Here is an 18,279-nt window from a genome sequence, read left to right as displayed (position 1 = left end):
ATAAGCAATAAAACACACCCTTGCTCCATTCAGTAAAGGGATTTACTGCTACAGCCTTACTTGGTCTGGTATAACTAGTAGCTTATAATGGCTAATGTTAGCTAATGTTAGCATACATTGGATACATTTTTCTGTGTAACTGACATTACTCATTCAGTTAATTCACTGAATTTATGATTCTTATCTACTTATCTACTCTCTCTACTTATGCCACCAGGTTATGTTTTAGCATTTACCATTATACCATATTTGCTATTGTGACCACAGTAGCCGCTTATAGTTAGCTAATAGCTTTAAGTACACTAATCATTATGTAACACATCATGGACTTAATGTGCAGTGTGCAGGACAGAGGAAAAATGTTTAGAACAGTCTGCATTGTTGAAGAGCAATCTGTTGAATATACTGTACAATAAGTTTAACAATCTATTATAAAAAGTTTTTCTGTTGCATACGTTATGTGTAATGTTATAGTAGCAGATTTTATAATAGCTTATTGTTGACACAAATTAACAACCATGTCTATTTCTTGTACAATTTCACAACAAAACGCCAGTCAAATTGATTTAACTCTTTATTATGTTTTGGGAAATTTGGTCATTTACAGGAAAACTTGCATATCATGGCAGAAGCACTGTCAACCACTTATGCAGGAAATCTTACCATTACACTAAGATCTATACATGATTGTTACAAGGCTCTTTTATGAGATGACTTCAGGTTGATTATTTAGCCTTGGCCAGACCCACCATATTCTGGGCTCTGCTGAAGATGGAATAGTACTGTCTGATGAAGACATCACCCAGGATCCACAGGTTGTCACCTCCATTGCCAAAGCCAGTGCGACAGCCGAAGTAACGAGACTGTGGGAGGGATTGAGGAGAAGAATTTCAGATGGAGTGGGAATACAGTGAGGTAAACAAACATAGAGTCCTGCAGGGAAACAAACACTTACCTGACGAACGTAGCCAGAGGCTGGGATGGTGAATTCCTGTCCTTGGATGTGGAAGACCACATCAGGCATTTGGCCAATGTTGTTACAGTTGACAATATACTGAGAGCAGAGGCAGTGAGAGAAGAAAATGAAAGGACAAGGGAAGAAAGAGAATCAAAACATTTGGTTTTACTAGTCAATTAAGTTTTACGATGACATCTCATTCAGTCCACCGACGTCCCTTTTGGTACTTACATCTCCGTTCTGGCTACTAGCTCCCACAAAGCTGTTGATGTTGCTGATGCTGCTCTGAGGTCCAACAATCAGAGAAGTGCCGGTGTCCACAATAGCCTGGCAACCACCACTGCAAGCCACAACCTGACCATTGACGGTAACACTAGAAGGGACATACAATGCAGAATGTATCAGACAAACATCAGATGCATATGCCTACAGTATCACTTTGGTCTGGATTTTGGTGGACCTCTGATGCTGTATCTGTGGTTTTACCTGTCCACTGTGATCTGCCAGTACAGCTCGTTGGAGAGGGGGATCCAGGTGATGGGACCAGTGTAGTGGTTGGGGTCAGTACCACCAAAGGTCACCACACTGCCTTGCGCAGAGTGACTATAGAGGAGAGTGAGAGCTTACTGATAAACCTACTAGAAATCAACTGCTTCCTCAGTTTTAAAAGTTAGAAGGCTTTAAAAATCTGGTTATATACAGCCCGAAATCTATTCCTTTATGTAGATCAGACACTGCAAAGCTTTGGTTGTCCTTACGAGCTCAGGTACACGGAGAAGATGTCCTGGTTGACCAGGCCCTCCTTCATCATGTTGTCGAAGACAGGTGTAGCTCCAGAGGCAGACAGGCGTGGGTAGGCCAGGCCCAGGATACCATCAGCACGCATGTGCTGCATGAAGGGAGCTTCAGACTCACTCAGGCCGAAGATCTGGTTTCTCACAGCAAGTCCACCGACCTGACAGCCAAACATCAAGAGAGTACAGAGATTTACATCTCAAATAGGATCTTTTAAGTAGAAATCTGCACAACACCTTCTTTGGATTTTCAGATTTTGTTGACACACATGAATATAACCATGCAACAGATATTTAATCATGAAAAAAAATTGTGTCTTTTTTGTATTAAACATAGTAGGACAGATTAGTAATCATTGTGTAAGAACAGTGAGTAAATATTCATTTATTTCAGTTCAAAGTGATTCTGTAGGCTTTTATTTCTCACCGTCACTGTGTCGTATCCAAGGAAGCCAGTCATGCTGCCGGTGCCATATTGGATACGGAGAGCTCTTCCATTTCTTCTGTAGGTGCTGCTCTGGCTAGGGTTAAACTTGTCATGGTTGTCTGGGAAGGTACAGATGTACAGAAAAAGGGTTATAAAAAAGACCTCAGAACAACTAATATATGTTGGGGGGCATCTGATCTGGCCCAAGGGATTATAAATTCTCTGATACAGCTATATCTGAAGCCTACTTGTGTCCCTCACAGAGCTGGATCTTTAACTCTCTTCAATCTATAATAGACCTTTTTCACTGCAGATATTTTGACTTATCATATAGCAGGAAAAGTTGAACCGATTAAAATTAACAATGGCTTAGTTCCAAGGAAGCCACACCAGGGTCATGAATTTGGTAGATGGGATTCATCCATCATTAATGTTATTATTTGCACCTGTGCACATGTTATGTGCTGCTGTGAAAAAGGCCTCTTATCTTAGGTTCTTATCCCCTTGCGGTAACAGTTTGGGCAAACCATTAATGAAAATTGCTCTGGATGCCTGCCCCACACAAAGTCATTCTTGGATGCCTCTGAATCCTAGGTCAGGGCTATCAAAGTATCCTCATGGGTTGCAAGTGTCATCAGGTTCTTCCTTTATTCAAAATTTATCATCTTCAATATGCACCTGGATCCCCTATGAACCTTGGTGGTCTGCCCCATGCCTTTTGTGTGTTCAAATATTAACTGTTGGAATACAAAAAAGGCAGTCAGTACTGGACTATACAAATCCATAACATACCCAACCCTAACAGTAAAATCTTAAAATCATTTCTGAAGATACCAAGCAACAGTGCAAATTGTTAATGTTGGAAATACATCCCAAGTGAGAGGAAAAAGACTGAAAAATTCTCTAAAACTGGTCACCAAACCAAATCTGACTGTTAAATGTGTTGAGATGTATATGGGTGTAGAGTTTTACATACTGCAGGCTGCACTGTTGCAGTAGACGGAGGGCACCCACAGGTTAGATGAGCCACTGTCAAAGATGACCTTGAAGGACTGAGGAGGAGTTCCAATAGAGATGATTCCGTAGTAAGCGAGCTGGAGATTAAGAGGAGATAGAAAGATTATTTGTGACCAAAACGAGCTATTTGTCAAAGTTCTATTAATTCATCTGTTAAAGCCTCATTACTCACATCAGCATCATTAGTCATGGGCTCACCAGCCACAGCAAAGCTTGGGTCAAACTTGACCATGGGGTTGTATGGGTGCTTGAGCCTGTACTCCTCCCACAGACCCTGCTCCTCCAGGTACTCCCTGGCACTCTGACCCTTCTCCAGGGGGACCCTAAGATTCACCAAATGGAGCACTTTAAATACCTCTTTCAGCTACACTTGTAAACCTTTTAATTACCTGTAAAGAGGTCTTTTGCTCATGTGTCCTTACTCCTAAAACCTCTCAATTCTCATATGTAGGAGAACATGACTTGTATGTCAGGAAATATTACTTATTCTTCACACTGTGACCCAGCTTTCTTCATTTAAATTCAAATTTCCTCTTCACCAAAGTACATAAAGAGAGACCTGCCACTTGCTAATTTAAGTACCATAGATGTCTGCAGTTATTTTAGAAGAGCTGATGAAGTTTAGGTTGTAGAGAAATCAAAAATAGAACAAGTACAGGGAGGTGTTAGAGTGGTCAGGCTGACTTACTGGAGAAGGCACTCAGACAGTGCCACCATGGCACACATAACAAAGGCCAACTTCATTGTCTCGGCGTTCCTGGCAATTGTAGAAGATAATGAAGTTCAGTGGAGCAGAACAACAAATCAAGCTCATGCCAGTAAGGTTGATTACAATACACAATTATTCAAAGTGACATACTGCATTATTAATACCCTGAGTGTATGAAAAATCCAATAACAGACAAAAGTTATGCACCACAGCCTACAAAAGCACCACAAAAACTCTTGTAGTGGAGGACTCAGACTCACCTGTAGACTCCAAAACCTGGATGCCTACAGTCAGGCATTCATCCTCTTTTATACAGGTGGACTGACATTTTAAGATTACACAATGATAAGGCAACGCACACACACAAGCTCCACTGCAAATGATAAGTTAAGATAAGTAATCAAAAAAGTAATCGTTGACCTCAGGACAATGTCAATTATGTGATTAAATTAAGGAACGCAAACTTTTGGAAAAGCCTGGAAAGTATAATATTGGCTGTGCTAACAGGTAAAAGCCAACGCAAAGGGTGTTATCGCAAAGTCAAAGGGTGGTGCATGGAGCAAAATAAAGTTCAGGATGAATACATGGCTTTGGCACAAATTTAACAGTTTTTTGTGTATGTGTGTGTGTGTGTGTGTGCGTGTGTGTTTTACTCTGGGTAATGTTTCAATTGTATGCATAATATTTAGTTTTTATTTCATGCTTTTTCATACTTTCATTTTACTTAATTTATTTAAAACTTTAATTTAATGCTTTGTGTTAAACTTTTGCCTACACATTGTGGTATGTATTTTTTTTTACATACCACAGGCTTCACTGACACTTTGTTTTGGATATCTTTTTTTTGTATTGTGTACGTTTTGCAAGTATGTCATGTATATATTGTGTTATGACATATTAAAACCAAACCAAAACTGCATATCATTGAGATTTGTGTGCATTGTCAATGTAATACATTAGTCACACCTCTACCATATTAAATGTAATTGAATTTAAAACTGACAAACCACATAGTAATAGATAACCTTAGCCTGTCACCTTAGCATGTGTGTCTAAGCAATAACAGTGTTTGCTGCTGCGTTATCATGTTTTTACTCATATCAAGGTCTTTTCCTTTAGAAAGAAAAAAAAAAGAATTACTGCTGATATAATATTGATAGCGCCGTTTTATCACTTAAACTAAACACATTAATTTAAACAGTACACACAGTACTGTTATAGTAGAACACGGTTTTCCTGATTACAGCAAGAATGAATGAACTCAATCTGACACATACACCCACTTTCAGACCGTATGGCCACTTGTCTTTATTCTGCAGAGCAAAACATCCACAATGTCTCTTACAAAAGTTCAGTATAAAAGTGTACTCATAGGTATAGAATATTGTAAAGTACAATAATTTGTGATAATGTGTGCCAAGAAGTTGACGACAGTGAAAACTTGACTTTCTCCCAAAGAAAATGTTCAACTTTTACAAATATTAGATGTATTACTCTCCTTTTCTTTCTTTCTTTCTTTCTTTCTTTCAAAGAGGCTTTTGGCTTAAATAATATCTGGAGGTAAAGAAAATAACTTGCACATCCAGTATTTCTGACACAGGTACGTAGGTTAGAAATTAATTATTTTGTAGCAAAGGAGATCATATTTTGCAATAACTGAACTGAATAAATATCTTATGTGAAAAAGTAGGGCTAAAATTTTCTATGTGAAATAATTAATGACAAATTCAAAATTGAAAAGTTTATCACTACTATTACCTTTTTTTCCCTTTGGAATACTAGAGGACGGACTGAGAGGAAAAAAAAATTTAATAAAAGGAGCTTGAAGAACAGTTTCAGTCCATGAGTGGTGTCATTGACAGGCCCTGAGCTAGAATTGTTTTATGGAGGAATTTTTCTTTTGATTAAATGGGTACTCCAGCGATTTAATCTTTCACTTCCATAAAGTTACAGGCTTTCTTTTAAAACAATGCAGTCTCCAAGAACAAGACGAGATAACCCTGATGACATCATCAGAGGTAATTTTCTCAGACTTGACAAAAGTCCTCCAGAACAACAGAAGACAATTATTTTCACAGGCTTAACAGGACATCCCATGACAAGTAAACTGTTCATGTGCTGAATCAGAGCCCTTTTAATGCAACCTGAATAGCACCTGCTAGCAAACTATATGAACTCATCAAAGTTGTGTTACATTAGGGGCACATACAGTCCACCTGTTCAGCATTATAAGCTGCAGTCCACTACAAAGATCCAGTCAGAGCCTACGGCCAACCTTAGTCAATCAGAATGAGGCATCAAGTAAGTTTACTTCCAGTATGAACACATGGTTAGGCTTGCTCAGTGTCTGGTCCTTCAGAGATCCAAGCCTTCCTCTTCACAGGGACTCCATCACTGATACGCCTTCTTAGCCCCTCTTCACTCCTTGGTCTGGTATTAGTGAAGGCAGAACTCTCTCCTCCGCTGCCACATGGAGCAACTCCACCCTGGCTCTGGAACATCCTTTGAGATGCATCAGCTGAATGAGAGCTCCCAGAATGCCAAGCTCTTCTCCTGGGGAATCTGTCAAACCCAGGAGAACATACGGGATGCGGGCCCAGACCACAGGTCCCGGATACAGGCTTGGCTGCTTCAATGGGATGAGTGTCACTGGAAGGGTGATGCTGGAGTGTTACTGATTCAGACTCAGAGTAGGAGCTACGTGTACGGGGGAAGATGCAGATCGATGCAGCAGAGGAGTGAAGTGTGGAGGGAGTGAAAGAAAATGAGGATGGAAGGGAGACTCGTGGTTTGGGGTAAAGAAGACCTGTCCTCCTGTGTCTAACTTCTGTTACCCTCCCTTCTCCCTTCAATTCCTTTGGCTTTGCTGACTCTTCGCATCTTTCTGCACCGTTCTCATTGCTACTGATCTTCTTTTTCCTTCTCCTAGACTGAGCATCATCTAGTTTCATTTCCAGGTTGTGAACATCCTCAGTTATCTGGTTGACCCGATCAAAACAAGATAGTAGGGCATTAACGCATGGCAGCAGGTGGTCCAGGTAGGGCTGAACGTCGAACCCAGGCTCAGACATTGATGAGTCCTCAGACCTCACAGAGAGAGATGAGGACAAGGGACAGGGGGATGAAAATGAGGAGGAAAAAGAAGGAGAGTGGGAGGAGGGGGGGGTGGAAGAAAGGGCAGTGAGACGGGATTCCTGGGAGGACCTTGAAGGAGGGATGTCCATGCCTTCGAACTTTACCCTGTGCCTGAACTAGAAAGAAAAATAAAAGTGTGGGATCAGCAAAATGAATTGACTGTGGAAGATTGTCATTTTTCATTTGCTCAGTTCTTCCAATGAAATGCACCACAACTTATGTGCTACCTACCTCTTTAGCCTTAGTGAGTCCCATCCACAGCTTGAGTCTCTTGATGAAGAACTCCACCATCTCATAGTCCTGAGGTTCAATGGCTGGATGGTACATGTCTGCTTGCTCTGCCCTGGAGGACACAGCAATAGTTAGCAATGAAGCCAACTTATTGCAATATTTACTCTTAAAGAACTCTTCTTAGGTACTCTACAAAAGGAAAATTTGAAGCATTTGTAGCAATTGCATCACTTCACCATATTCTTTTTCAAGTTGACATGCTTACAAGTGTTTCAACAATTTTTTGATGGATTGTACCATGAAACTATTCATGAATATACATACCCCCCCCCCCCCCCCCCCCCCCCCCCCCCAGTATGAACTGTAATATCTTTGGTGATCCCTTAACCTTTCGTCTAATGCCATTATAAGTTCAACATTTTTATTTGTCCATTTGTCCACTTAATAACAAAATACCTGCAAAACTAATGACATTCCCATCAGCCTCAGCTGACTCAAGCTGTACTTTGTGTTAGTGCTATTTAGTTAATGCTAATTAGTTAATGTTAGCAAGATGATAAACATGGTAAACATGACCATGTAGCACTGTCATTGTGGGCATGTTGGCATGCTGATGTTACCATTTAGCTAAAAACACCACAGCCTCACAGACCAGTGTAGCTGTACAGTGCAGCTGTAGACTCTTGTTCCTCTACATCTGAAGAACTGTATACTGCTACTTGCTCAGACACCTGTAAGTCCATTAGCCTAAAATGAAGTCCCTTCACCTACAGGAACTTTGCAAACAATAGAGTAGCCTATTCATGGTGTTTATGCACCACTTTCTAGCTTTTGGAGATATCTGAAATGCTGAAGACCTTGGGCATGAAAAAAACTTCAAAGATTTTTGTACAATCAAGAACTTGTCATGTCAGACAAGGATAGGCTCAGAATGCTTTGGTTACATACAACCTTTGACATTGCAGTCTAAAGATTTTTAACCACCTATCCACACTGTCGTAATACAGGTTATGTGTACCTGTATGTATGGATGAGAACAGCTCCACAGAGTCTGGCCAAGAGCCAGACACCTCCCCCCATCAGCAGTAGCCCATAAAGAGGGCCCAGGACTGGGTGCACCCTGCATAGTCTTTGGAGAGCCATCTGACCACGCAGGATGGATAGCACTGACACACCGGCTTGACGTACTGACAGGAAGCCCTCCACTGAACGGGAGAAGAGCTGAAACAAAGACAAGAGACAAATCGAATACATTTCTTCTTTATGAATATTCTATGTACTTGAACTGTTCCTCTTGTACCGTGTTTCCAAGGTGAATGCAGAGCAGCAGCAGCAGCAGCAGTAGGACAGTCAGAGCCCACAGCTCCCTCCAGGCTCTCTGCAGCACTCTGCCTATCATCACCCACCTCCGCACAAACCTCAGAGTTCCCAGCAGCTGGAACACACAGCAATGGTTAGGAGCAGACATTTAATAGAGTGCAAAGCTGTGGAACAATGCTGTTTTATATGATGAGAAACCAGAGCATCCAATTACCTTTAGAACAAGCAGAGTGAGCAGGACAGCCGCACATTGAGACGATTTCTGTGCCAAAAGGGCAAGACTGTGGAAGTTGATGAAGTTGTCTGGTTGGGAGCGCAGCTGAATGGTACAGAATGTAGTATTATGGGCATTAATGACCAAGAACGTTTTCAGAATCATTTTCTGAGGTGGTTTTGTGCTTGTGAAATTCAAATACTTGATTCAATAAAAGTGAAAAACTGCTTGTTGCTGGTTTATTTTAGATTTCTTTCACACATGTTTTGGTATAAACAACAGTCATTAGTTCTACTGATCTCCCAACACATCTGTCACACATTCAAGTATGCAGCATTCATTTTTAAATACTTTGATTCTTCATTCAAAAATGTCCCGATTAATTAAACATAAACAGCTCAGCAGTTTGCACAGTGCAACTATAGCACCTGGACTTTTTCAGTTTGTCTGAAAACCAAGCAACATGTGGAACAGTCAATTTCTAACAAAAATTTTTTCAGCATTTATACAGCAGTATGCAGTCAAATGAATTTGAGAATAATATTGAGGTAAATGCTTAAACATAGGGGCATAAGTAGAGTTTGCTCCAAAATTATCCAAATCTGCTGAATTTAACTGCACTTAGAGCATTGAGTTGTGACATTTGTCATTTGGTGAGTTTGACACTTTTGTATCCAATCTGACCGTCAAACTATCATGAATTGGTAAAATTTGGTCTCACTTAGGCAAACATACAACACAGGTCTTCTCATTTTACACTGATGTTGAAGGAAATATCAGTGAATCCTAAAAGTTAACATCTTTCTGTATTTACCTTGGAAATACAGGATGTGGCCTGGGACAGGAAGCGGAGCTGCAGGATACTTGTTGCCAGGGACAACAAAGCCAGGAGGAGCTGAAACCAGTGTTGGCCTTGACACAAATACATGGCGCGCTCAGCAGCCATGGACCACAGCTCACCAAACAAGATGAGGAGAGCAGAGATGAAAAGAAGAACCTGCAGTATAAAGCCAGGGAATTTTATTGTTCAAGAATATGTATTGCTTTCAATTTAAGTTCTTTGTGTATTTGACAGAATTATAGTGATTGTTACCGTCAGTGCCACCTGAAGGTCCAGGCCTGAGAAGGATGAAGGGATGAGGAGTGGATGGATAGAGATGGAGGGAGTGACTCTCTGTGTCTGGGCCCACTCTAGTTGAATGGACACGCACACAAATAAACCAGACTCTTTGTGGTAGTGTGTGAAGTCAACAGAGAGAGTTTTAAACCTGAGAGAGGAAAAACACACTATTAGTATCAAATCAAAATCAATATATTAAGGTCTTTTAAATTTGATTTTCAGCAGTTTTACATCATAATTAGTGATAACTGTGCAGTAATTTATGGAACTCTATACACAACCCATGTGGCTCTAAAGATGTAGATTTGATCATTACAATAGAGGGCTAAGATCAAGCAAAACATCAAGTAATCACATCAGAAGAGGTTTCAGGATCCCTGCTGAACAATGTGTGATAAAATGCAAAATTATGACATTTTCCTAATAAAATTTTTCCATCTCTTATTGGTTCATTTGTTTCCAGAAGAAAAGAAGTTGCATTGTTTTGTTTTTTTGGCAAGTTTTAATGGGGTGGCACGCCTCATTGTTTTCAAAAGAGTAATTCAGTTCTTTGTCTCTCTCAGAGGAATAAACAACTGAAAAATGAAAGTATTAATGAATACACACTCAGCATATCTTGGACTTGCAGTGACGTTGCCGTAGAAAATCCACTTACAGTTTTGTCCTCCAGTCTGCCATGTGAAGGTCAGTGAGAACCTTGTGTGTCATTGTGCTGCTGTTTCCCAAAAAGACACCTGCCACAGGGCCGAGAGTGTAAGTGTACTGGAGCCGTGGCAACCCTACAAGTTGTAGCAAAGGGTTTTGGTGTATGTGTTTCACCAAGGTGTGGTTGATCCACTGCCCTGCATCTGACCAGCTGGATGAAAAGAGAATATGTGTGTGATTACATACATGCACATACATGCAGATGCACAATTCTATAGGGTGATAAGAGATCAATTACTCATTAACATGGGGACAGTCTTGATTTTCAAGTACTGTTCTCCAGAGATAAAAAGACCAAAACCAACAACAAACTGATCCTACTAATAAGCATTGCCTGTGCCATACAGCTGCATTGTTGTCCATTTGCTATTAACACACCACTGCACTGCACACATGTTCCTTTACTCCCATGAACATACACAGTGTAGTTTATTTTGATATGTTCTTTAACAACCTTTTTTGTGGCATATTGTAACATTGAAATATGTAATAACATAATTACTTTACAGGTTCTACAGAACCGTGGTGTTCACATCATTTTTTCCAAATTTTCATTTTGTTTCCTGGCACTATACCACATAACCATTTACAAAAATACAACTGTCCAATTGTTTCTTCCTCTATCCCTATAGTCTTGTTTTCTTCCACTGTGCCTAAATTCAACTACTAGTACAAACCGCTAAGTACTTGGTACCTGATTCATCAGTGAAATTACACTGTAAATTGTGGGCTGTAATATACAGTGTTACCAAAAAATATATAATAATGCCAGCCCTATACTTTTTTAAAGATAACTTTTTGGCATTTTTGCCTTTATTCTATTGTGGAAAGTGCAGGGAGATGGGGGTAGAGAGAGGGGTAAGACATGAAAAAGGGAATTCAGTTGGTTTCAAACTGCAGATATTGTGGTTATGTGGTATCTTAACCAGAGGGCTATCAGAGTGCCCCATCAGCCTTATCCTAAAACACAGAAATGTGTTTTTCTTCTTGTTCCTTCAGTTGAACGTTTGAGCCTCACCGTGCAGAATGATGTATGCGCAGAGTTTGACACTAGAGGGCTCTTTTAACATTCATCTGCTGTAAGTGGAAAGTTTCTCTGTGCTCATTGAAAATCCGAATTTAAGAGGTGGGCCTATGAGCATGGTTTGTGACATCATAACTAGTTTGGAAGCCAATCCTGGTCCATTTTAAGGATTTTAACATAATTATACTTTTTTGTGGAAAAACCATATCAGACACACATTATTGTTCCAAGCAGAATATTTTTATATGTCTTAATATATGTCCAGGGGGGATCTTCATATTCATATCAATCTATACTGAATTTGCTTAATGTTTTTATGTATTAAATTACTTTTTCAAACAGGAAAAAAGTAATGACATCAAAAATGCCTTGCAGCTTGCCAATAAAACTACAAATTTCATGCACATCAGTGAACTATTAATGCAGTTAAGTATAGCTCTGTATTAGCGGTGTAATTACTAAGAATACTGCTCTTGCTTGTGAAAGATCATTTTTGTAACATTTTTTTCCACAGGATTTCATTCTGGTGACAGTGAAATTCACTGTTAGATTGATGAAAATCATAGAAAGATACACTGGGTGAACAGGAGCTGACACATTTGTTTCTTCCTGCCTCCAAAGTTTTTATTTATTTATTTATTTATTTTTAATACAGTACAGCAACAAGATGTGCACACCTCCTGTAACAAAGACAAACTAAGTCAAAACATGTCACCATAATTGTCTAGTGGAACAGGCAGGCTCCAGGTTTTCTCCTCAAAACATGCACTGTTTGGCTGTAGTGTGTGTTTGGTTTGGTGTAGTGTTGTGACAGCAGGAAGTAGAGTGTTGTCCTTACTCTCTGAGTGAGGTGAGGTTAGGGAAACCCAAGGGTGCTGTGTGAAGACGGCTCCTGACAGCAGAGTGCAGCAGCCTGCCCTGCCTCTGCTCTACACTGTCTTGGTAGTTCACCATCAGCACCAGTAACAGAAATAACAGCTGGCACACACAGTGCTACAGAGAAGATGCAGAGGTTAATTAACATAAAATGACATGCTTGTAGAAAAAAACAGCAACAAAATGTAAAAGCTTGGTGTTATTCTCACCCTTATGAGTGATCGCAGAGCTCGGACTTTGCGGGCCTCTTCTTTAGCCTGCAGCAGCCCATAGCCACACAGTGGCCGAACCTTCCCACCATGCTCTCCAAATGCCCTCACCACTGTGGTTTCCTGGGCCAGCTGGTCCTCCACCTCTGGATCCACAGGCCGCCACAGTGCTGTGTAGATCAAGGCCTGCACACACACCTGAGCAAAGAAGATGGAGATGTAAATCAAAGGAATTATCCACCAAAGATCACAGAAATGAGTTAATTGGATGACATGTTTGAACTCACCTTGAGAGGTTCCAGCAGCAGAGCAGAAGTGAGGAAGGCAGAGAGAGACGATATCAGCCACATGAGGACAACTGCTCTGGAGAAGAAGCTGCCGTAAAGTCCCACAAGAGCCAGGCAGGCTCCTAGCAGCACAGCCACCAGGGGGTAAATCACACACAGGGCCCAGGGGGGGAGCAGCCAGCTGGGCTGACCTCGAGAAACGCCTAGGGTAGGAAGAGCCATGGACTTATCAGACACCAGTCACACCATATCACCAGATGTTAATGAAAAGATACTAATGTGGCATTTGTTGGGTATTCTTATCCTAGAATTTAGTACCTATGCGTGTGGTGGAGGAGGAGTGTGTGGAGTCAGGAGAAGGGCTCGGCAGGAAGGTACTGGCCACAGAGTCTACAGATAGCACAGAGGGACACTTGTAGAGTCCTGTCTCATACAGGGAAGAACAGGACTGTGGATCTGGCTTGTGGATCTTTACACCATAGAGGAACTTATCCTCACTCTGATCTGACCAGCTGCTGCAGGAGGTGCTCTGGCTAAGAAAGAGAAAATCACAGGTTTTTCTCAATAAGATGAGTTTCAGAAATATTATTAAAACATGAGACAAGTGAAAGCAATGCAATAACTAATGATCTATGCAAGAGAGGACAACATGAAATCAGCATTTTCATTATGGATAGAGACTAGCCTTACGTGTTTGAGAATGAGGAGGTGGTTCTAGGGGAGTCCCGGCCGCTGTCTGAATTACTGTTCATTGTATCTATTGTGTCAGCTGCTGCTGCTATAGACATCAGTAGATCCTCCTCTGGAGGCAAGCCCAAAAATACACAATTAAACTCAGGAAGACAATAAGAAAAAATATACAGTACAATGTGGATTTCACCTATTGCAATAACATGCTGCAATTTCCTGTTGGGGCAGTCCACTTTCCCTAAACCTGCCTGCACTATTCCTGCTGGAGTCAATGATGCCCAACATTTTTCAGGACAACATGTCAACCTTCAGAGAACAGATTGGAAACATTTAGATTTTTGCCTTAAAGAAACTATATAATACTCACTTTGACATGACAACATACAGTAGAAACAGACTTTTCAGGTGTACATTTCCCTTCTGTGGATATTTGAATTTCTGAATCTATTTGAACAGTTTCTCACCAGACAGAGTCAGGAATGTTGTCAGATTGTGGTTGTGAACTTGGACTGGGTTGGGGTCCATGGTGAGGACCTCATGGCCTGGTGCAACAGGGGAATTATGAGAGTCAGAAATTTCTTTTGAAAGGGGATATGTACAAAGGGGAGGGAGAAGAGAAGCAGGTGATTCAGAGGAGGAAGGTGAGGCCAGGCGCAGCTGCATCAGGGCCTTTTTTCTCCTCAGCTGCCGTGTTTGACCAAGAGCAGAGGAAGCCTTGCAGGGGTCAGGGGAGGTGGTTGTCTTGGTTGAAGGGCCTGCTGGCAGATTGAGGAGGCTGTCACATGATGCCCATGCCACCACACACTCCTCTTGACACGCTCCATCTGTCTGGGGCGCCAAACCAGAGGCAGCCCAGAAGTCCAGAATGCTGGAGTCAAACGCCTTGCTCTCCAGCAACTAGAGGAAATTTAAAAAAAACATGTAGACTGTGATTCTAATAATTGGAGAAGTAGAATAACAACTGTGTGTGTGTGTGTGTGTGTGTGTGTGTGTGTGTGTGTGTGTGTGTGTGTGTGTGTGCTCTCACAGATGAAGGACTGTCTCGGCCTGGACTAGAAGAATCCGGCAGAGACAAAAAAGAAGGGCCTGAAAGCTCTGATTGGCCGAGGTAGACATCCATCTCCACAGAGTGACAAACAGGAGAGGGAGGAACTGACATGTCCACGCTTTCCTGGTTACATTCACACACGTGCGCACACACGCACATGCATGCACACACACACACACATATTAATATACACTTGCTGCTGCAGCATCTCTTTGTGTACATCCAGATAAAATGGGAAACGCTCTCTAGTGTTTCCATACAGAGATAAGACTGTTTGACAAACAAAGCTGGGACGCAAGTCCAAGACATCACAGTAATGACCTCTAATCAGCAACTCACTGAAGGCACGTATAAAAACACAGAAGAACAAACCCCACTGGTCTGTGTATTTATTCAAATTAACATTTCAGTACACTCAGGTCATAAGACAACAGTCTCTTTCAGCAGTAAAATACTTTAATGAAAATAACGAAGCTGTGTTGAGTTACCTGGCTGTGAGCTTTTCTAAACAGGAAACAGAGGAAACACTGGAGAGGAAACACCAGTACTGCAATGGTCATCCCCACAGCAACCATCTCCACATTAAACACCAGCTGAGCTGACACTGGACCACTTGTGAGAAAAGGGACACCAATCAGTTTTATCCTGTCACCCCTGAAAATGTACTGAAAGACTGATTTATATTTTGGTATGACTTGTAATTGTATTTTTCCTGATAATGCAATATTACGTCCTTTATTGCAGTGATTCCCAACCAGGGGTACATCCATTACCACTATAATATATCGATTACCACCACATATTGCAATTGAAAGTGTGTGAAAACTAGTTAGCAAGAGAGCAGAGAAGTTTAAATAGTTTGCCAAAAGTAATGGATAAATTGAAAGCTCCTGCTTCTGCAACTCCAAATGGTAGTGGTAACCACGCTGACCAAAGCAACCTAAACATTGACAATTCAATTGTATGAAAAAATATTGTAACAAAATCAACTTTTATCTAATTTATAGGACTAAATAACCAGTTTATAATCCATTCCTAAATCCATTCCTAAATATACAACATATTTTGGTGGTGATGTAGGTGTACCTAAGATGTCTGACTGTGGGGTATGTCAGACAGAAGGTTGGGAACCACTGCTTTATTGCTTTAACCAGTGATTATTCCATTCTTACTTGTGCCGCTCTGAGCCCACAGCACCGTACCACAGCGCTCCCAGTGCCAGGTAGAGGTGCAGCACGAGGGCACTGCAGGTAACCCTCTGACCCCTGGTGAAACGACTGTGGGAAGGGCGTTCCCATAGTGACAGCCACAGGTGGCGCTCCACCATCCCAAACATCAGCTGGGAGGTGAGGACCCTTTGAAACTGAGAAAGCTCTTCAGGACCTGGGAGAAGGAATTGAAAAGGATGAAAAATGTTGGAAAGTGATCTTTCAGACAGATGTGTGGGTGTTAATATATGATTGTATGGGACTGTGAGGGAACCCTAACTCTGCAAATATGGTAAAAATGATGATCTGATAAATCTTATATTCTAGACTTTGAAATATCCTTTTTCTTCAAGGAAATGAAACAAAACCAATACAGAGGAATGATCTTTCCTTGCCCATGTTGAGTCACTTGTTTTGAGGGAAAAAAAGTTGATATCTGATGAAAACAAAATTTATTTTTTTCAGGCAACCTTGATAGAAATAACTTTGTTCATCTTAAACAGTAGACAGCATTACTTGATGAGGTTAATATTTCTTGCAATATGTTGGTGGAAAGTAATGTAATCTTACATGAGGCAAGAACTTCCTTCTCCACTGTGCCATTTTTCTGTTTCTCCACAGAGAGCCAGTCCTCCAGCAGGAAGAAGAACATGTGATCTGTCTGAGTGTCCCACACCACCACATGCTGAACATACCAGGACGGGTCCAAACCTACATTCACATGTGTGAAAATCAACTACGTTCACTTGTGGTTATACAGCTAGGTAGGGTTTGGATGTGTGCTCATTAACATGCCTGTGGAAGGACTCAGTAGTTCTTTATGAAATTACAAGTGGAAGTATACCATGCATCACATATAAATATTTTAGATTTTGTAGCTCCAGTCAGATATAAAAAGCTGAAACCTTCTTTTCTGCCATGGCTGAATGAAGAATTAAGGATTTTAAAGAGACAATGCAGGAATGCAGAGCAGAAATGGAAAAAGGATAAACTCAGTTTCTCCCATATTCTCTAAAAAGTTTTAAGGTTCACTTATTAGTGTACAATCAAAGAAGCAAGTAACATCTATTTTTCTGAACTGATCGCTAAACAGGGTCATAATCTCAGAATCTTTTTTAAAACTGTAAATTCTGTGATTGGTCCCCCACTAAGCCAGCCAGCTGAATCTTCCCCAGAGAGATGTGAAAAATTTCTTCATTACTTTTGTGACAAAATAGTGGAGATTTGGCAGCACTTTAACACTGAATTCAGAGAGGCTGACATTGACTCCTGCCCACCTTCACCATTAACCCACTTCAGTAAAATCTCTCTGTCAACTCTGGAACACACTGTTGCACTTTTAAAATCTTCCACCTGCCCTTCAGACTGCATTCCCACTTGGTTTTTAAAAGCTGTATTTCAGACAGTTGGTCCAGATATTTTAGCCATTATTAACTACTATCTGTCTACTGGTACTTTCCTCTCCTATTTTAAACATGGCACTGTTTACCCCCTCTTAAAGAAGCCCTCTCTAGATCCCCCTGTTTTAATTAATCTTAGACTCATTTCCAAGTTGCCATTATTATCAAAGATTTTAGAAAAAATTGTCTCCACTCAACGGATTTCTTTTATGAACAATAATCAATTTTTTGAAAAATTTCAATCTGGTTTTTGATCCCTACACAGCACTGAGACTGCTCTGGTCAAGGTCATCAATGACTTACTGCTTGCAGCCGACACAGGCCTGTATTCCATTTTCATTCTCTTTGACCTCAGCTAAGCCTTTGACACAGTGGACTATAATGTCTTAATCTGTCTGAAGAACTATGTTGGCGTCAGTGATGTGGCACTGGATTGGTTCATTTCCTATCTGTCAAACAGGTCCTTTGCTGTAATGCTTTGGGATGCTTCCTCCTCTTGTACTCCTCTCTTTTGTGGGGTCCCACAAGGGTCCATTTAAGGTCCCCTCTTATTCAATATATATATGCTACCCCTGGGGCAAATCATCTCTCCTCTAGTCTGGGTGCCTCATCTAATAATGTTTGTAAAGAGGCCCGCAACCTAAGTTCTATTTTTGACTCTCCTGATGCTCAGGTGACCAAAGTGTTGCAGTCCTGCTTTGCCTAACTGAGACAGCTAACCAATATCAGGTCATTCCTTTCCTCGGCAGACTTAGAAAAGGTCATCCATGTTTTTATCTCCTCCAGACTTGACTATTGCAATGCACTTTCTGGTATCAGCAGGTGCAGTTCAAAGACTGCAGTTGATACAAAATGCTGCTGCCAGGCTTTTAACACATACTAAGAGAAGCGAACACATTACACCAAT

At 41.0% G+C, this 18,279-nt stretch overlaps 2 protein-coding genes across 2 annotated transcripts in view; both read right to left on the bottom strand.

Annotated features, from left to right (window-relative positions):
- Nucleotides 1-421: 421 nt before the first annotated feature.
- On the bottom strand, nucleotides 422-4,645 carry LOC121887403 (pepsin A-like). The gene is made up of 10 exons (XM_042398142.1): nucleotides 4,166-4,645; nucleotides 3,885-3,953; nucleotides 3,369-3,519; nucleotides 3,156-3,273; nucleotides 2,180-2,298; nucleotides 1,717-1,913; nucleotides 1,445-1,561; nucleotides 1,190-1,331; nucleotides 956-1,054; nucleotides 422-863 (listed from the first exon to the last, which is right to left on the bottom strand). Exons 1-10 carry the CDS (start codon nucleotides 4,201-4,203, stop codon nucleotides 726-728), a joined length of 1,188 nt encoding a protein of 395 aa, XP_042254076.1. The 5' UTR covers nucleotides 4,204-4,645; the 3' UTR covers nucleotides 422-725.
- A 567-nt stretch (nucleotides 4,646-5,212) lies between these two features.
- The window catches only part of pkd1b (polycystic kidney disease 1b), a 31,825-nt gene continuing 18,758 nt past the window's right edge, over nucleotides 5,213-18,279 (bottom strand). Inside the window, 17 exon segments of the mRNA XM_042398141.1 lie at nucleotides 5,213-7,156; nucleotides 7,272-7,383; nucleotides 8,290-8,476; nucleotides 8,572-8,755; nucleotides 9,620-9,802; nucleotides 9,899-10,073; nucleotides 10,581-10,781; nucleotides 12,493-12,647; nucleotides 12,740-12,937; nucleotides 13,027-13,229; nucleotides 13,345-13,559; nucleotides 13,717-13,828; nucleotides 14,181-14,613; nucleotides 14,744-14,887; nucleotides 15,253-15,376; nucleotides 15,937-16,147; nucleotides 16,543-16,683. Coding sequence (XP_042254075.1) covers nucleotides 6,236-7,156; nucleotides 7,272-7,383; nucleotides 8,290-8,476; nucleotides 8,572-8,755; nucleotides 9,620-9,802; nucleotides 9,899-10,073; nucleotides 10,581-10,781; nucleotides 12,493-12,647; nucleotides 12,740-12,937; nucleotides 13,027-13,229; nucleotides 13,345-13,559; nucleotides 13,717-13,828; nucleotides 14,181-14,613; nucleotides 14,744-14,887; nucleotides 15,253-15,376; nucleotides 15,937-16,147; nucleotides 16,543-16,683 — 3,899 coding nt within the window. The 3' untranslated portion in view covers nucleotides 5,213-6,235.

This window comes from Thunnus maccoyii, chromosome 20, assembly GCF_910596095.1.
Source record: "Thunnus maccoyii chromosome 20, fThuMac1.1, whole genome shotgun sequence".
In the NCBI taxonomy this organism is placed as follows: Eukaryota; Metazoa; Chordata; class Actinopteri; order Scombriformes; family Scombridae; genus Thunnus; species Thunnus maccoyii.
The sequence above is the reverse complement of the archived record's forward strand: the minus strand, read 5'-3'. Positions and strand labels throughout refer to the sequence as shown.

Coding starts and splice junctions, on each gene's coding strand:
- LOC121887403 (XM_042398142.1), bottom strand. CDS start 4,203: ATGCCTGACTGTAGGCATCCAGGTTTTGGAGTCTACAG. Junction 3,954..4,165: donor CCAGGTTTTGGAGTCTACAG/GTGAGTCTGAGT, acceptor TACAATTGCCAG/GAACGCCGAGACAATGAAGT. Junction 3,520..3,884: donor CTGTCTGAGTGCCTTCTCCA/GTAAGTCAGCCT, acceptor GGTGAATCTTAG/GGTCCCCCTGGAGAAGGGTC.